The 14910-nt window shown below is 40.4% G+C and overlaps 1 protein-coding gene across 1 annotated transcript in view; it reads left to right on the top strand.

Moving 5' to 3' along the window:
• slc41a2 (solute carrier family 41 member 2) overlaps window positions 1-9978 on the top strand; it is a 30666-nt gene extending 20688 nt beyond the window's left edge. Inside the window, exons 10-11 of the mRNA XM_005808145.2 lie at window positions 618-766; window positions 7085-9978. Coding sequence (XP_005808202.1) covers window positions 618-766; window positions 7085-7270 — 335 coding nt within the window. The 3' untranslated portion in view covers window positions 7271-9978. The remainder of the gene's footprint in view (window positions 1-617; window positions 767-7084) is intronic.
• The last annotated feature ends 4932 nt before the right edge of the window (window positions 9979-14910 follow it).

Here is a 14910-nt window from a genome sequence, read left to right on the forward strand (position 1 = left end):
ACAGATTTTGTTTTGATTTTCGTCATGATTTTTGATATTTTCACCTGTTATTGGATCACGAGTTCAGATTTTGACAAATATTTCAAATTGAGACTATGCTGACAAAGCTAAAGTGATGCATTGTTTATGATACATTAAGTGAATCACACAAGTGTATCAAGGATTGACTGCAACAATCTGGGTCTGCAGCAAAAACTGTCAGCTTCTGCAGAGATTTCAGTTTAGGAACATGATCAGAACCAAACAGAAAGCTCTGTGCTTTTATTCTAATTTTTGTACTGATAAGCGTCCAAATGTTAAAAGAAACTGCGTGGGCTTTCTCTGGACGCTCCATCGTCCTCCCACAATCTGAAACAAAGCTCCTCTGAGTGAGCATGAATCTAATTTTCTTCCAGGGCTCAGAAATGTATTTGTGTCACTGGTGACTGAAAACTCCTGCAGTGTTTGTACCTTATTAAAGAGACCAATCCTGTTACTTCTTGAGGTTACTGTGTGCAGAGCAGAAATTTTCTTTAGTAACTGTTAGCTGTTTGCTTCAGGTCTCCCAGTATAATTCAGCTGTCCTTCCCCAGATGTAGAACCTTAACCTTCCTTTTCTTCAACCTGTAATTTCTCAGGAGCAAATCATCGCTCAGCTCAGGTTCTGCTGCTTCTGGGGATCCCCGGCCACCTGATCTTCCTCTACACCATCCACCTGATGAAAAGCGGCCACACCACACTCACCCCCATCTTCATGTCCGTTTACCTGGCTGCTGCTCTGCTGCAGGTGAGCATCTCCACATTATAGCAACAGGCTCACTGAGTAGTCCCATGGGATTCTGTTGTTGTTAAATATAAATAACCACAGCCATAAAGGGGCAGCATGTTTTTTATTTTTTTCCAAGCACATAGTGCCATTTTACACACAGTGAATTGTGTTGTTTTCAGTATATATATATGTATATATATATATATATATATCAAATGACGTAAAAGAAACTTGACGTCGATATTTAATGTCTTGAGATTGGGTCTCTTGTCTCTTTAAAAACTCCAGCTCTTTCTGAAATGTTTGCATATGGTTGCCAAGGAGATTCAAGGATTTCTTATACCATGGCTGTCTGCGCGCGCTCTTAGAATAAGGTCTTAATCGGGTAATGATGGACTAGATCACTTGTCTGATGTGGATTAGAATCTAGACTTTAGTAACCACTGCTATAAAAGACAGGACTTTATTAAAAGGCACAGTTGCAAATTTGCGTCTTTATGGAGAATAACGATTGACGGCACAATTTAAAATTCACCAATAATTTCAGCTGTCAAATAATGTTCATTGCCTGTTTTTTTTTATACCTTCCTTATCCCAGTTTTAATATTAATTTTTAACAACTTATTTATTATTCTAAGGCAAGAAATGAAATTTCATTTTTCAGAACGTTTTCAACTTTTTAACTTTTAGAGTCTGACAGTTTTATCTCTATGCCTTTTGGTGAACTTTCGTCCGGCCTTGATATGAGTTTTCTTCAGCATTAGCTTTCCAAACGTTCTTTTCTAATTCAGTTGTATTGTTTTTATCTCCAAAGTGTGGTGCTGTAAGAGTTTGAAAATTACGTTGAAAATGCTTGAAAAGTACTTAAATCTTACTGTAAGTAAAGTGTACGAAACCTGGAGTGACTTTGCTTTTTGCCATTGGCACAAACCAGATCATGTTTAAATTGTTGCAGTGGTCCAGTGTCATCCCTCTACAGCAGGGGTGTCAAACTCCAGTCCTCAAGGGCCGGTGCCCTGCAACGTTTAGATGTGCCTCTGCTGCACCACCTGAATAGAATAATTAGATCATTAAGGCTCTGGAGAACTGATCTACACAAGAAGGAGGTAATTAAGCCATTTTATTCCAGTGTTTTGTACATATCTGTGGCACATCTAAAAACTGCAGGACAGCGGCCCTGGGCCACTATACACGTATTTCCCAGATTTGGCTCAAATGCAAGCAGACCTCTAAAACGTTTCCTCGGTAACCCAGAACACAGAGCTTTGCCGTAGCTGATGTGTGAAGACACAAATGCATAGAGAAGAACCTCAGCATTTTCAAAAAAATAAAACTTATATTTTTGCGACGTTCCTAAGGTGATAAAAGGCAGTTCTTGTTTTCTCTTTTCAAGAAGAGAGACCAGGGTCAAACCACACGCCCAAGTTCTTTATCTGCTCCTTACTTGTTGATTTTCAAGGTGACCCTTAAATCTGTTTTACCAGAATTAGGAAGCAGGAAATGATTTGACAACAACCACTACTCGCTGATAGACAGGTTTCAACAGGTCAGCACAGTATTAGAAAAGAATTTTACACAGAACATGGGTTTTCTCCTGAGGTTATCAAAAGCCTCAGCTGAGATGAGTTGTGAGTGTGTGTCTGCTCTTTAAACATTAAACCCCTGTGTGTTCTGTGAAGTTGTGTGCTTCCACACAACTTCACAGAAGGAGTCTGACCTGTTCGGAGTTTTGGGTAGTTCCAGCCGAGAGAATTCAATTATGAATGACTGCTTTCACTTATTCAGGTTCACTGTGATTTGTCGTAGTGTTTGGAATGCTAACAGTCTAGCTGCTCTGTGTGTGCGTGTGTTGGGGTGTGTGTGTGTGTGTGTGTGTGTGTGTGTGTCCAGCTCTTTCTCTGCCCCGCTGTGCCCCTGAATCTTTAATGCAGAGACGGTACATTAGGATGTTATGCAGGCTGCAGAGGAGTTGGAGACTTTACAAATCAATTGGCTCCATTACCAGCAGAGCTGCTTTGAGGTTCACAGTCACTGATGGAACATCAGTGGGAGGGGACAGGGAGAGGGCTGTAAGTTGAAAAGAAGCTTGCACCCAGCCTGTTTGACATTGTAGCCTTTACAAAAACTAAACACAGAATATTGATCAGTTCACTCATTAAATTCCAAAGCTGAATTCTGCTTTGGATCTGTCTGCATTGCTTAAAAGCAATGGCTTTATTACAGTTTTGAGGGGGAAGCTAAAATATGCACCACGTCTTTCTTCTAGAGCTTAATCTGCTTTGTCATCAGTGTGTTTGTGCAGACAGAGACAGAATAACACTCATTAGGAGCCTGAACGCAGCGCGCTCTGCAGAATTAAAGTGTTCAGGGGAAAAGGGTGACTGCTAATTCAGTTAACGCCGAGCGTTCAGTCAGAAATGATCCATGTGGCGCTGGTTGGTTTACCTGACAGAACAAACAGCACTGAGCTAACTTTGGCTCTCCATTAAAACAGACTCATATTGAGTCAGTTTACAGCATCTCTTAGCTACTTTGAAAGATTGTCTTCTTTAACCACATGTTTCTATTAAACCAGCTCTAAGGGAAAAGCTGCAATATTACAGTCACAGTTCTACTAATGTTCTTTTTTGGGGGGGCTTGAGGGGAGGTGTATTGAAATGGATTTGTTTCACAAAACTGGAATAGAAACACTTTTCCCATCTCACAGGTCACATTTTCTCACCACTTCTACAGTCAGTGGAGAAATAAGTTGCTGACTGACTGTCAGTGAATGTAATTAGGAAGATCATCAACTCAACTTCGTCTTTTTCCTGAAAGAAGGATTGGAGTGCAGGGCCACCCAGTGCTAAGCAGTGTAGCATACAGACACCTCCAAACTTCAGATGCCCTTCGGATTAGCTCAGCAACGTAGAGCTTTAATGAACATGTTTCCACGGCTGAGCAACTGCATCCAAGGTATACATCACTAGGTGCAATGGGAAGGATTGGCACCAAGCCTGGACTATAGTCACTTATAGTTTAAGTGAAAGAATTCTTAATGCTTCAGCATATTAACTTTAATCTCCCAACTTTGGGAGAATATTTCTTTAGCTGTTTCGACGTGACTGCACCAGTTCCTCCATCATCCACAGAGAGATGGAGGAATATGAAGGGCCTGCACTGAGTCCTGACTATAGCTCTAGAGAAAACTGTTGGGATGAAGGTTTTCTCATCCAACATCAGCGTCTATAATTTTGACATTTTCCATAATCACATGACACCTTAAACAACATCTTCCTCTATCTACCGATACATAATCTATCTACTGATTTTCTCCATGGTAACCAATGTGTGTGTAAAGAGAACAAAGCAACATGTGGTTTTGTTTAGTTTTCAGCTAATAAAGGGACAAAGAACACATGGTTTTGTTAAACCCTTATCAAACCAGGAACAGAACCAAAAACACTTAGTCTTCAGCGAGGTGTGTGTGAACAAAGGGAAGCAACAATGGACAATTGAGGCAACAAGAAAGTGAAAGCCAGTGGATGCTCACAGTGCCAGATTCAAACTATGTTCTGAATCCAAACATCTCACACACACAGCAGCTTTAAACCAGCACAGCAACAAATCACCTTGAGAATCTCACAGCATCCAATCAGCTAATTTTTAACAAGAAGCATTAAACAAACACATAAAAGAAAGACCTTATTTCAGCCTAGAGACATAGAAAAACAAAGTCTTACTATGAGGTGAGCTCGGTCGCTCAGGTTGAGGCAGTGTGCAGGGATCTTGCAAGACCATGAAAAAAACAAACCTTGTGGTCTGGCAGGCCAGCTGGCGGGATCTGGCAGAGTCGGCACTACCATTGTTTCAAAAGAAAAACCACGTCGTTGACGACTGAAGGAGCAGTTTCAGGGGCTTCTAGAGGCAAACTGCCATGCAGGAACTTAGAAAACTGGGTACACAAATAGTATTTCTTTCATAGTTCTCTTGGTAACGATGTGAAGGTTTTGAATAGTTCTTAGAAAAAAAATGAACCGCATACGCGTGTGGCCCCGTGGCCTCCATGGAGTGACGTCGCTACCTTTGAAGCTAACTTATTTGCCAACAAATATGGTGTCTTGCGCAAGGCACACTGGGAGATGCGGTTTGATGAGTAAAATGGAGGTCCAACACATTGATATGATATGATATGATATGATATGATATGATATGATATGATATGATATGGGTGAACACCTTCGTTTTGGTCAGAAGTTTCTTTGCTTTAGCCGGAGAGATTTGAGGTTCTTGGTGTCTTGTGTTCTTAGGAAGGAACGAGGAATGGCTGTTACTAAATGAGCTTTATATCCCTCGAAAATGATGAACTTTGAAGGTTTCCAATCAAAGAGCAACTCTGAAATAGAAATCGCTGCAGTTGTGACAAGTTGACAGGACTATTCACTGGCTTGCTAAATGCAGCTGTCCGTATTCTCACAGGTACCGAGAAATCGGAACATATTACTGCAATTCTTACATCTCCGCCCTCATTGCGTATTTATGTTTTCTTGCCACCAGGGTAATTATAGAAACTCCCACAAAGGCAGAGACGGTTTCCTGAAGCTGGGTGGTTTGAAAGAACCTCCAGTCACTGTGAAAAGACAGAAAGGAACTTTGCTGAAAATTTCTAACTGGCCCACACTTCTTTATTAGTCTGACAGAGGTTACATCTCTAAAACACTTTCATCATATCGTCTCTAAAGAGTCCTGCAATACAAAGCAGGACGGCATTTTTCTAAGCAGTATTTCATATTAGATCAGTGAAATGCCTTCATCTTTTAAGCCATGAAAGGCTGTCAGCGCACTCGGAGCTCTTGTATTTTCGCACAGAGGATGATACATCGTTACAATCAGTTCTCCCTGCTGTTTGACACCATCATCCCTGCATGTTTTCTACCCGTCGGTGTTGATCACCGACAGCAATGTGGTTTTGTTTTGATAATTATGCTACTACAAACCGTCTTGACAGCTCATTTTCTTTTAATTTATAGACATACCCTTATCTTTTAATAGACTTTCCTTTTTTCTGTCACCATCATCCCTCCTGGTCCGGTAACTTAAATCATGAATAACAATTATCATAACTCTGCTTCCAGGCTTTACTTTCTTATTTCAGTTTTGTGTGTTTGTGCTATTCTGGGCTGCATTTTGAAACACTTCTTCCTTTCAGCCATAGTAACAAGAGCTAAAGCCCTGACCTAACCTCACCTCACAGTGTAGTTGAATTTTTTTAAGTGAGAACACTTTAAGACACATTGTCTTTAGTTAATTTGTGGATCTTGTTATTAAACCTGAGCTCTCTCTCCAGTGTAGCAGATAACTGAGTATGTGGATACAAGACGTTAACTTATGTTCCCCTGGGCTTGCTTTTTTCCCCCAAACAAAGCGAAACAAAAATAACTTTAGCCACTGAAACATTCAAGGTGGTGGCCGATTTTTAAGATAAAATTACCAATTGCCATTAGTGGTCACAGCTAACCAAACAGTTAAGTTCACTAAACAAGAATCTTAGCTCTGCTAATGCTAAACACATAAAACGGTTAGCAGCAGCTAAGGCAATAATTAGTTCAAAGGGCTAAAAAAGACAGCCATCTTGAACAATATCCATCCTCCTGAAATCCAAAAGCTTGATTTTACAAATGATCTGGTGTGAGTGAGATTCATCAATCACCACATCACAAAAGATTTGTTGCTCTGAGCCGAGTGTGAATGAAAACCTATTCAAATAAAATGACCTCAGGTTAGATTAGTCAAGAAAGTTTCAATTCAACCAGCTTTGATTGTTTGTTTTGTTTTCCTGAACAGTTAGACTTTTATATTATCTGCTAAGCACTAATAAGAAATCTTGTGTTTAGTTATAAAGGAACCCAGAGGCAGCATATAGCTGAACCTGAGAATGTTCCTACAGCTAATTAAGAATAACTTTCATCACACCAATACATTTCTGACTAGATTTCTCAAAAAAATACAACAAAGAAATTAAATTATTTTTAATTACTTTATCAAAAAATGGCATGTTGAAGATCACTTGTACGCTTTCTTAATAATCATTGACAAATCTTTGCAACTCTTATAGTGGCTGAGCAACTTTTTGTGAATTTCTGCTGTTATTTTTCAGATTTATTTTTAATGGTCATCTCTAAGCCTTTGAGTTTAGAAGGCTTTCCTGCCATCACCCTAATCTTTAGGTACTTCCAGAGAGCCAGGCACCTTCCAAAACTTAATATTTGACTTCAAAACCTGTGGTCTTTTGAAGATGTTGAGTTTTATATGTGCAGGAAGTTTCCTGTGAGTGAGACTGTCCATGCTGGTCCTCAGGTGCTGCTGCTGCTGTCCATAGCAGACTGGATGGTTCACTCCATGTGGCGCAGTGGCAAAGACCCCGACAGCTTCTCCATCCCCTACCTGACGGCTCTGGGGGACCTGCTGGGCACGGCGCTGCTGGCGCTCAGCTTCCACTTCCTGTGGCTCATCGGAGACCAGGACAGCGACGTAGGGGACTGAGCCAGCCGCTACAGCTGGAACACCCAGCTCTAGCGCCCTCTAGCGCCCTCTTGCTCTGATGGAACCCGGTTCGTTCTCTCACGGCCGCTTCACATTATGGGTGTAACTTTGTCCACAAGTTGGGATACAGACTCACTTCCTCTTCTGCCTTGTTTTCTTACATGTAGAAGGCTTCATACTCTTAACTTAAGACTCAGATTTTTGTTGGGTTTTTTGCAGCCATTCTGATCTGCATCTTTTGTACCAAAGCATTTGAGTTTTATTTTTGCTAGTTGTGTCGAGAGGAGAACGAAAACATGGCCTCCTTCTCATCGAGGAACTGGAAATATTTTGCAAATTTTGGGAACTTTTTTCACACAAGTAATCCCAAAACAAACTCCCTATGAAAAGCCAAGACCGCAACGGCCGAATGAGAAAGAGAACTTTAAAGCAGCGACTGTGACCGAATCGGCTGAAACCGGAACAGCCAGCTAACATCCTCTATTCAGCCTGTTTTAGCACACACACACACACACACACACACACACACGCGCACACACACACACACACACACACACACACACACACACACACACACACACACACACACACACACACCTCTGTTCCCACAGGTTCATTCCGCCTTCATCGCATGGGTCCTGACATCAAGGTTTGCGAATGTTTTAAAGAGTCCCTCCTCCACCTGTTGCTGAGCAACTGCTGGTCAGCTGGCTGAATGAATATTTTTCTCACATTTGCAAAAACAGCAGAATTATGCAGTTTAATATTTCTGCTTACGGAAGAGGAAAGTTAGTGACCCCAAACATCTTTTTGGTAACACATGGTACTTTTACTGAAGGTTCTCATGATGCCTTGTGAAATAACACCTCTGTTCAAATAAATATTTCATTTATTATCACATTATTAATCATTAGCATATGTAGCAATCAGATGAAGAAGAAATAAAAAGCTGTTTGTCTGTAAATTTCTGTTTATGCTTTAAATTTCATTAATTATATTCTATATTTTATTTTTTGTCAGTTTTATAAACCTTACAGTCTCTGTTATTAAATTGTGTGTTCTTGTTTTGTGTCTAAGCAGGAAGAGGAAATACTCTAGTTTCTGTTTGGATGTTTGGATGCCAGTTCACCCCTTCGCCAGTTTAGACATCCTTATTAATAAAATCTAAATTCATTTCAGTTGGTTGGTTGGTATTTTTGAATAGTGCAGCTACATAGTTGTACAAAAAGCTCAAATTTGGTGTAGTTTCAAACTGGATATTATTCTCTAGAGATGCACCGATTGTTTTTTCCTGGCCCATCACCGATCTTTAAAAAGTCTGACCTTTGATTTTGGCCTATACCAATTTATTATTTTTATTTGTAAAGTTGCTAAATATAGCGACAGTCGCAACAGCCGTTGCCTGGTGTCACAGTAGAGCAACATGGACAGTAGCTGATTTTTAGATCTGTGCAAAGGTGGATAATATCGGTTTCTCGTGTATCGACTGATCTCCCAAAATTAAGAAAATCAGGTCCGATTGATCAGTTCACTCCCCATTCCATTGATTTTTGTTCTGACCCTCTTTTGGCTCTAAGCCGCTTTTGTGAAATTATAAACCCTGGTGGAACCAAAATCACATAAGACATTTATTGACGCGACATAACCATATTTCTTTACAGTTGACCTCAAGTAGGTTATAGAAGATAAATAGCATCTGTGTCAAAACAAAATGGCGAAGGGGCAAACTGAGCGTCCCCTATGGCGGTTACGTTGCTGTTTCCACGGTGTTTACTTGCATACCAGCAAACAGCCGTTTTTATTCAGCATAACCTGACTTAGCAGCAGTTTTGTGTTCTGTTCTCGTTTCCCAGGTGAGTTCCATCTGAAGGCTCTTCAGTGGAGCTCACCTTTTTCAGGGAGCTGATTCTAGGTGACAGCTGCCACAGCAGCAGCAGACCTGAGGCTTCTACAACACGATCAGAGGCGCTCTCAAGTTTACACAGCCTGCTGAAATGACTGCTGGAAAGATGTAAAGGAAATGGCAACATAATTTTTGACATAATTTGACTTTCATGTTGCAGAAATCAGCTAAATCTGCTGGATTTATTTCTGCAGTCTGCACGTCCGCTTGGTCTCACTGTGAAGCTGAAAAATCAAACCCATCTTCAGCCGTCTAGCAGACAGAAGTGGTATTTGGAGCGGTTTGTAATTTTATCTGCCTTCACAAATACTCAGTTCCATCTGAAGAAAAGTAACCCAAGAGCAGGACACTGTCACCACTTTGCTTCACTTTTTTTGTGTGTGTGTGTTGATTTTACTAATCAGATTTCAGGGTTTTTTCTCTTTTTTGTTTGTTTAGTTGTGCAAAGAAAGTATTGAAAAAGTTTTAGAGGATTCATCAGGGTGTCATGTTACTACATCACAGAAAGCAGCCATCTTAGCAGGTGTGTCTGAGCTGCTGTGTTCATAAGAGCCTCTCCTCCTCCATGTGCCTCTAGAGATTCACTAGCATGGTGTTCTCACTGCTGTCAATGCAAGTTTCTTTCTACTGCTTTTACTTTGTTTCAAATGACACACCCACTATTGGGAGTGAAATATGTTGAGTTATTGGTTACAATGATTTTCTTTCTCTTTTTTATTTTGGAATGATTAATACAACTGTGCAATCTTGTTCTCTCTTCTAGCTCATATGGACCTAAATAAATGTTACTAATTTGAAAAGTGAATTGTTTCTGGGTGTTTTTGTTTTTTTTCTACCCCTCCAGGGGGTCTTTTGTGGGCTCTAGTGTCCCTTATATGAAAGTAGGCTGACGGGAAGGGGGAAGTAGAAGGGGGAAGACATGCGACAAATGTCGCCGGTCCAGGAGTCGAACCCTCGCCGGTCAAGTCGAGGACTCAAGGCCTCCAAATATGGTCGCGCTATCCCTTACGCCACCATGGCACGCCCGATTCTGGGTGTTTTTTATTTCAAACGTTTAGTAATCAAGCAGCCAGCCTCTCATCTCCATGATCAAATGGTTTGGACTCGTTTGGGGGGGTGTGTGTGTGGGTGAGCGGGGGCTGTGCGTGTGTGTTTCATCTCTGCTATGTTTTGACTGTTGTAGAAAGTAAAGCAGCTGACATGCCTTCACCACATACTGTAAGGCTGTCCTCCCTCAGAAACAGATGTCTGCTTGTTTTCAGGCTGTAATTAGTCCTCTTGCTGTGCTGGCGCTTTTGTGATGACACGTTTATTGATATCCACTGTGACCACTTTCTGAAGGTGTGTGATATGTCTCTGATCACATTCTGACACTCTTGTTCTCAGACTGAGACTGGATTAGAAATTCTTTGCTCTTGCGTTATGTTCAGTGAAAGAAACAAACAAAAAATAAAAACAATCCAGGTTGCATTTGTTTTAGTCGCTGAGCTGATCCCAAACGATGGTGACATCCAGCTGGAGCTGCAGGCTGGGAGATGCCATCCTCGGCCCCGTAATGAGCACATTGTGGCCCTTGTTAAATTTAAGCTTAAAATCTGTACTCGACCTAGTTTGTGTGATTGATTGTATGATTGATGAAAGCTGGCCAAACCACTGTGGCCAGCAGAGTGTTGTGTCATTTCATATCATCACCTTCCTAAAATAATGGCAAAAAAATCATCACCTCTTTCTTTCCAATAAAGAAAGAGGTGATTTTTTTGTTTGATTGTTTCAGGCAAAAGAAAAAAAGAAAAGTGACAATATCTGGAAACATGCTCACTACTAAACATGTACAGTAGTGAAGTGATGGCAGCTATTGGACACATTCAAATCAAATTAAGGACTCCCATCAGTGTTATTAGTATTACACACTTTAGTTACATAACAGCTTTTCCTCCTTGGAAAGTTCATTGTGAGTTCACATTTGCATATAATTAAATCACACATAGAAGTTATTGTCAGAGTTGACTCAAGATAGAAAGAAGCATTTTACAAATTTTCTCTGCCAAACTTGTGATAACTAATAAACTATTTTTTCTGTTATTTCCCAGTTGGCTTCATGAGAGGGATTATACTGCAATCACTCATTTTTCAGCTGTGCTTTGTTTCGTTTCTACAGACGGAAATGTGCCACACATGGTGGTCAGACGACACAAAACATCAGGTTCACGAGAAGAGAGTTTTATGTGTCGCTTCTGATGCGTCTCATTTTCAACATTGTGTTTATCCTGAGATCAACGGGGTGGAAATCACAGTTTTCTGCTGCGCCTCGCCTGGGTACGTTACTATTCTGTGGCCTCAGTGTGTTCTGTGAATTGTTTTTCATTCTATCTCAGCTGAACTGAACTGAGTGACGGATCAGAATTTGATATTTTAGCACAAAATGACTTGAGAACTGAAGGCTATTTCCAGCTGAACTTAAAGTCCCACAGAGGAATTTCTTTGGACATAAGGACACATGAGGACAGACGTCATTGACACAAACCCAGCAAAGGCCCAACATCTTCACAAAGAGGGGGAAAAGTCGAAGGCATCATCCTGTTGTCAGGCATAGTTACCTGGTGCAAGGAAGCAGGAAGGAGTGGAAATGGTTTGCAGGACAGTTTGCCTGGTGAAATCTGACAGGCGAGCTGCTGACAGACGATCTGTTCTGTCAGAGAGAAACACAACCTCAGACCTCAGACACTAGACCACAGTTTAACAGAATCTTTGATTAAAATGAATCAAATTTATTGTTTTCACGTTTATTGAGATATGCTGGATCTACAGTATATTTAGGCATTAGGCTGGGGATCTTGACAAGTTTCTTTCATATTCTTTATCAGCCTCTATCATCAAATAACTGGTTAATATTCATCAGTAAATTTAGTGTCTCAGACAAATTGAGAGTTTAAGCCCTCCGCCCCCCACCCACCACAGATCCACGCTCATTTCGGCCCTTGGCCCACTCCATTTACCTGTTTGCCTCCTGGGATTCTGCAGGAATCCTGCAGATGGTAACCAAAATTTTAAAAACATAAAAAATGTTCACATTACTCTCTTTTGTTGAATATCTCAGCATCGGACCTGCTTTTTCTAAGGCAAATATTCTAATTAAAAAACTTCCAAGGGGCTTTCTCTTTTGGCATCTGCTAAAAAAATTCCATTAGAGCGCAGCTCTGTTAAAACCTTGTGCACGGCTCACAGCAAGGTTAACATTTTACAATGAGGTCCATCCATCAATGCCCACTGCCCTTGGACAGTGTTCAGAGTGTAGGTGGTCCTGCAGCTGAATGTGGAGAAGATTTTAAAACTCTAGTAGACACAAAATTCATGTATGCACACATAACATACATAACCTTCAAACACAATGGAAATGTGAGGCTCATGAAATGACTGAAGGACTACACTGAAAACCTGGGTGAAATTTGGTTCTTTGTTCAATAGAGGAAACCCAGAAAATCTGACTGAAGTTTAAAATGAGCCAAAATACTAAGAAAATATTATGTCATGTTCCAGATTTGAATAAACTTAAATTGGTATTTGGCAAATAAAAATATTTTTGGTCAACTTAACTGACCTAAAACAGAGAAGGTCTAGTCAGAGCTTGAGGGAATATGGTCTTTTACATTGGTTGGACTAGAATTGTTTTTTTAATGAAATTAATTGCAGGGTCTATAAAAGATTTATTAAAGGTAATTAATCCCATTTTGATTGAAAACTAGACATTACCAGAATAAGCTACATTTTCAATTCAAAAACCCCTTTTGTTGCTAAATCATTGAATAAACAGACATATGAGCTCAATAACAGCTTCTTGTTTTTAATCTGTCATTTTGACTCTTCATTCCTCAGATTGGAGCAAAGTGTTATTCTATCCATTCATCTTTCCAGAGTTTCAGGAACTCCTGATCATTCATGGAACTTCTTCATAAATGTGGACTGTAGCTGCTGACATTAGCATTGTGCTGCTGCTACATGGTTAGCATTAAGATGCGATTTTAGGCTGGAACACCTTCACTGATTGACTAACTGCTTTTAGCACAAAGTGAACAACAATAGTCTTTTCTGGTATTGCACTACAAATGTTCCAGCCATAAACTTTGGTATGTAAACAAAAATTGATTAAATGTATTGAAATTATAAATGCATTTAGATCTATGTAATTAGTTAATAAAACCTAATGCCTTAAGGTCCAGAGTCTGGTGTTATGTATATAAATTATATTTGTTCTACTGTAATTTGTGCCAAGGGAGAATCTAGAAACACATGTTCTATACCAAGATAACGCATCACTTTGTCTAAATGGCACAAAGATAAAATGGTTGGAGGAAGCTGGTGCTGATGAACTGGATGTGAGCTGATTCATGCAGCGATGCGGTCTTGCCACTAACAATGCCTCATGCTGACTGAGGCTACCAGAGTTCTTGTTTGTGAAACCTGAATCTGAAACATATCAGCAGAGACATTCATGCTGCAGAGCAGCCGAGTGAACGGAGCCTTTATGAAGGTCAATTCAGTTTCTTATCAACAGAAGTCAGACACAGTGCCGAGTTGTTGCTGTGACTGACGGCTCATAACAACCACTGCAGCTCCTCTGTGCTGCAAACCTTTTCACATCCTGGCTGCTTTGTATGTGAGGTTTATGTGCAACAAATGTAGCGAGAAACAGCAAACAATGCAACAGAACAGAACATTTCTTATGATTGGATGAAGTTATTGGGAAACGTTTCTTGTGTCTACCATCGGTATTGTCCTCTTGCTCATTCTCTGAATTTCCACACATCCGTCTTCACCAACTGGCAGAAACCAGGAGGTGGCTGGGAAATTAGCATAAAAGTCCCAGAAATACTGCAAGTAGAAAAAATTGTGAAAATGTTTTTGGGATAAATTAACTACTACATGTTTAAAGATCCGTATTTAAATTTGAGTAGACAGACAGGAGAAAACGGGGAGACTGTCTTTGAGGACAAAAACCAAAATGTATGAAGGAAATATTTTTACACAACATTTCTTTTGCTTTTGTACTAACATGTAACCAATCAATCTGAAAGAAGTTCATATTTTTAGCAGCTGATTCATAAATGTAGGTGTACTTTTTGTTTCAACTCCTCATCTTCTACCGAGACTGAAAGCCAGAAGTTCATCTGTTGTGGTTAAATAGTAACAACCAGTCCTGTTGGTAATAATCAATAATCATCATTAGTTTTGCTGTCATGTCTTTAGAACATGTCCATGCACAACACATGCAGCTCTGAAACCTGACCCCCCTTCAGGTCAGTTCACTTTGGTTCAGTCGCTGTCTTTCATTCATCTCAGATTGGGTTGCTGAAGCACTCGGTCCAGGAGCCAGGGAAACCCAGAACTCCGTCTCCATGGTAACGCCTTCCAGCTCTTTCTGTTGAATCCCAATGGTGTTCTTAGGCAAGAAAGGGTTCAGTCCCTCCAGTGTGAGCTGGGTCTGTCCCAGGATCTCCTCCCGGTGGGACGTCCCTGGAAAACTTTCAAAGGGAAGCTCCCAGTAGGAATTCAAATCAGTTGCACAAACGCTACCAGCTGACCCTTAGCTTCCACCTCATTAGAAAACACACCATTAATCCAAATAGTAAGAGCCAGTCTCCAGTGACCCAAGTACTCATGTAACACACATATATTCCACATCAAATGTTGTGTTAAACTAAATAATTTGAGTAGCACGACATAGCTCAGTGCTATCCAC

This window comes from Xiphophorus maculatus, chromosome 17 (assembly GCF_002775205.1).
Source record: "Xiphophorus maculatus strain JP 163 A chromosome 17, X_maculatus-5.0-male, whole genome shotgun sequence".
Classification (NCBI taxonomy): Eukaryota; Metazoa; Chordata; class Actinopteri; order Cyprinodontiformes; family Poeciliidae; genus Xiphophorus; species Xiphophorus maculatus.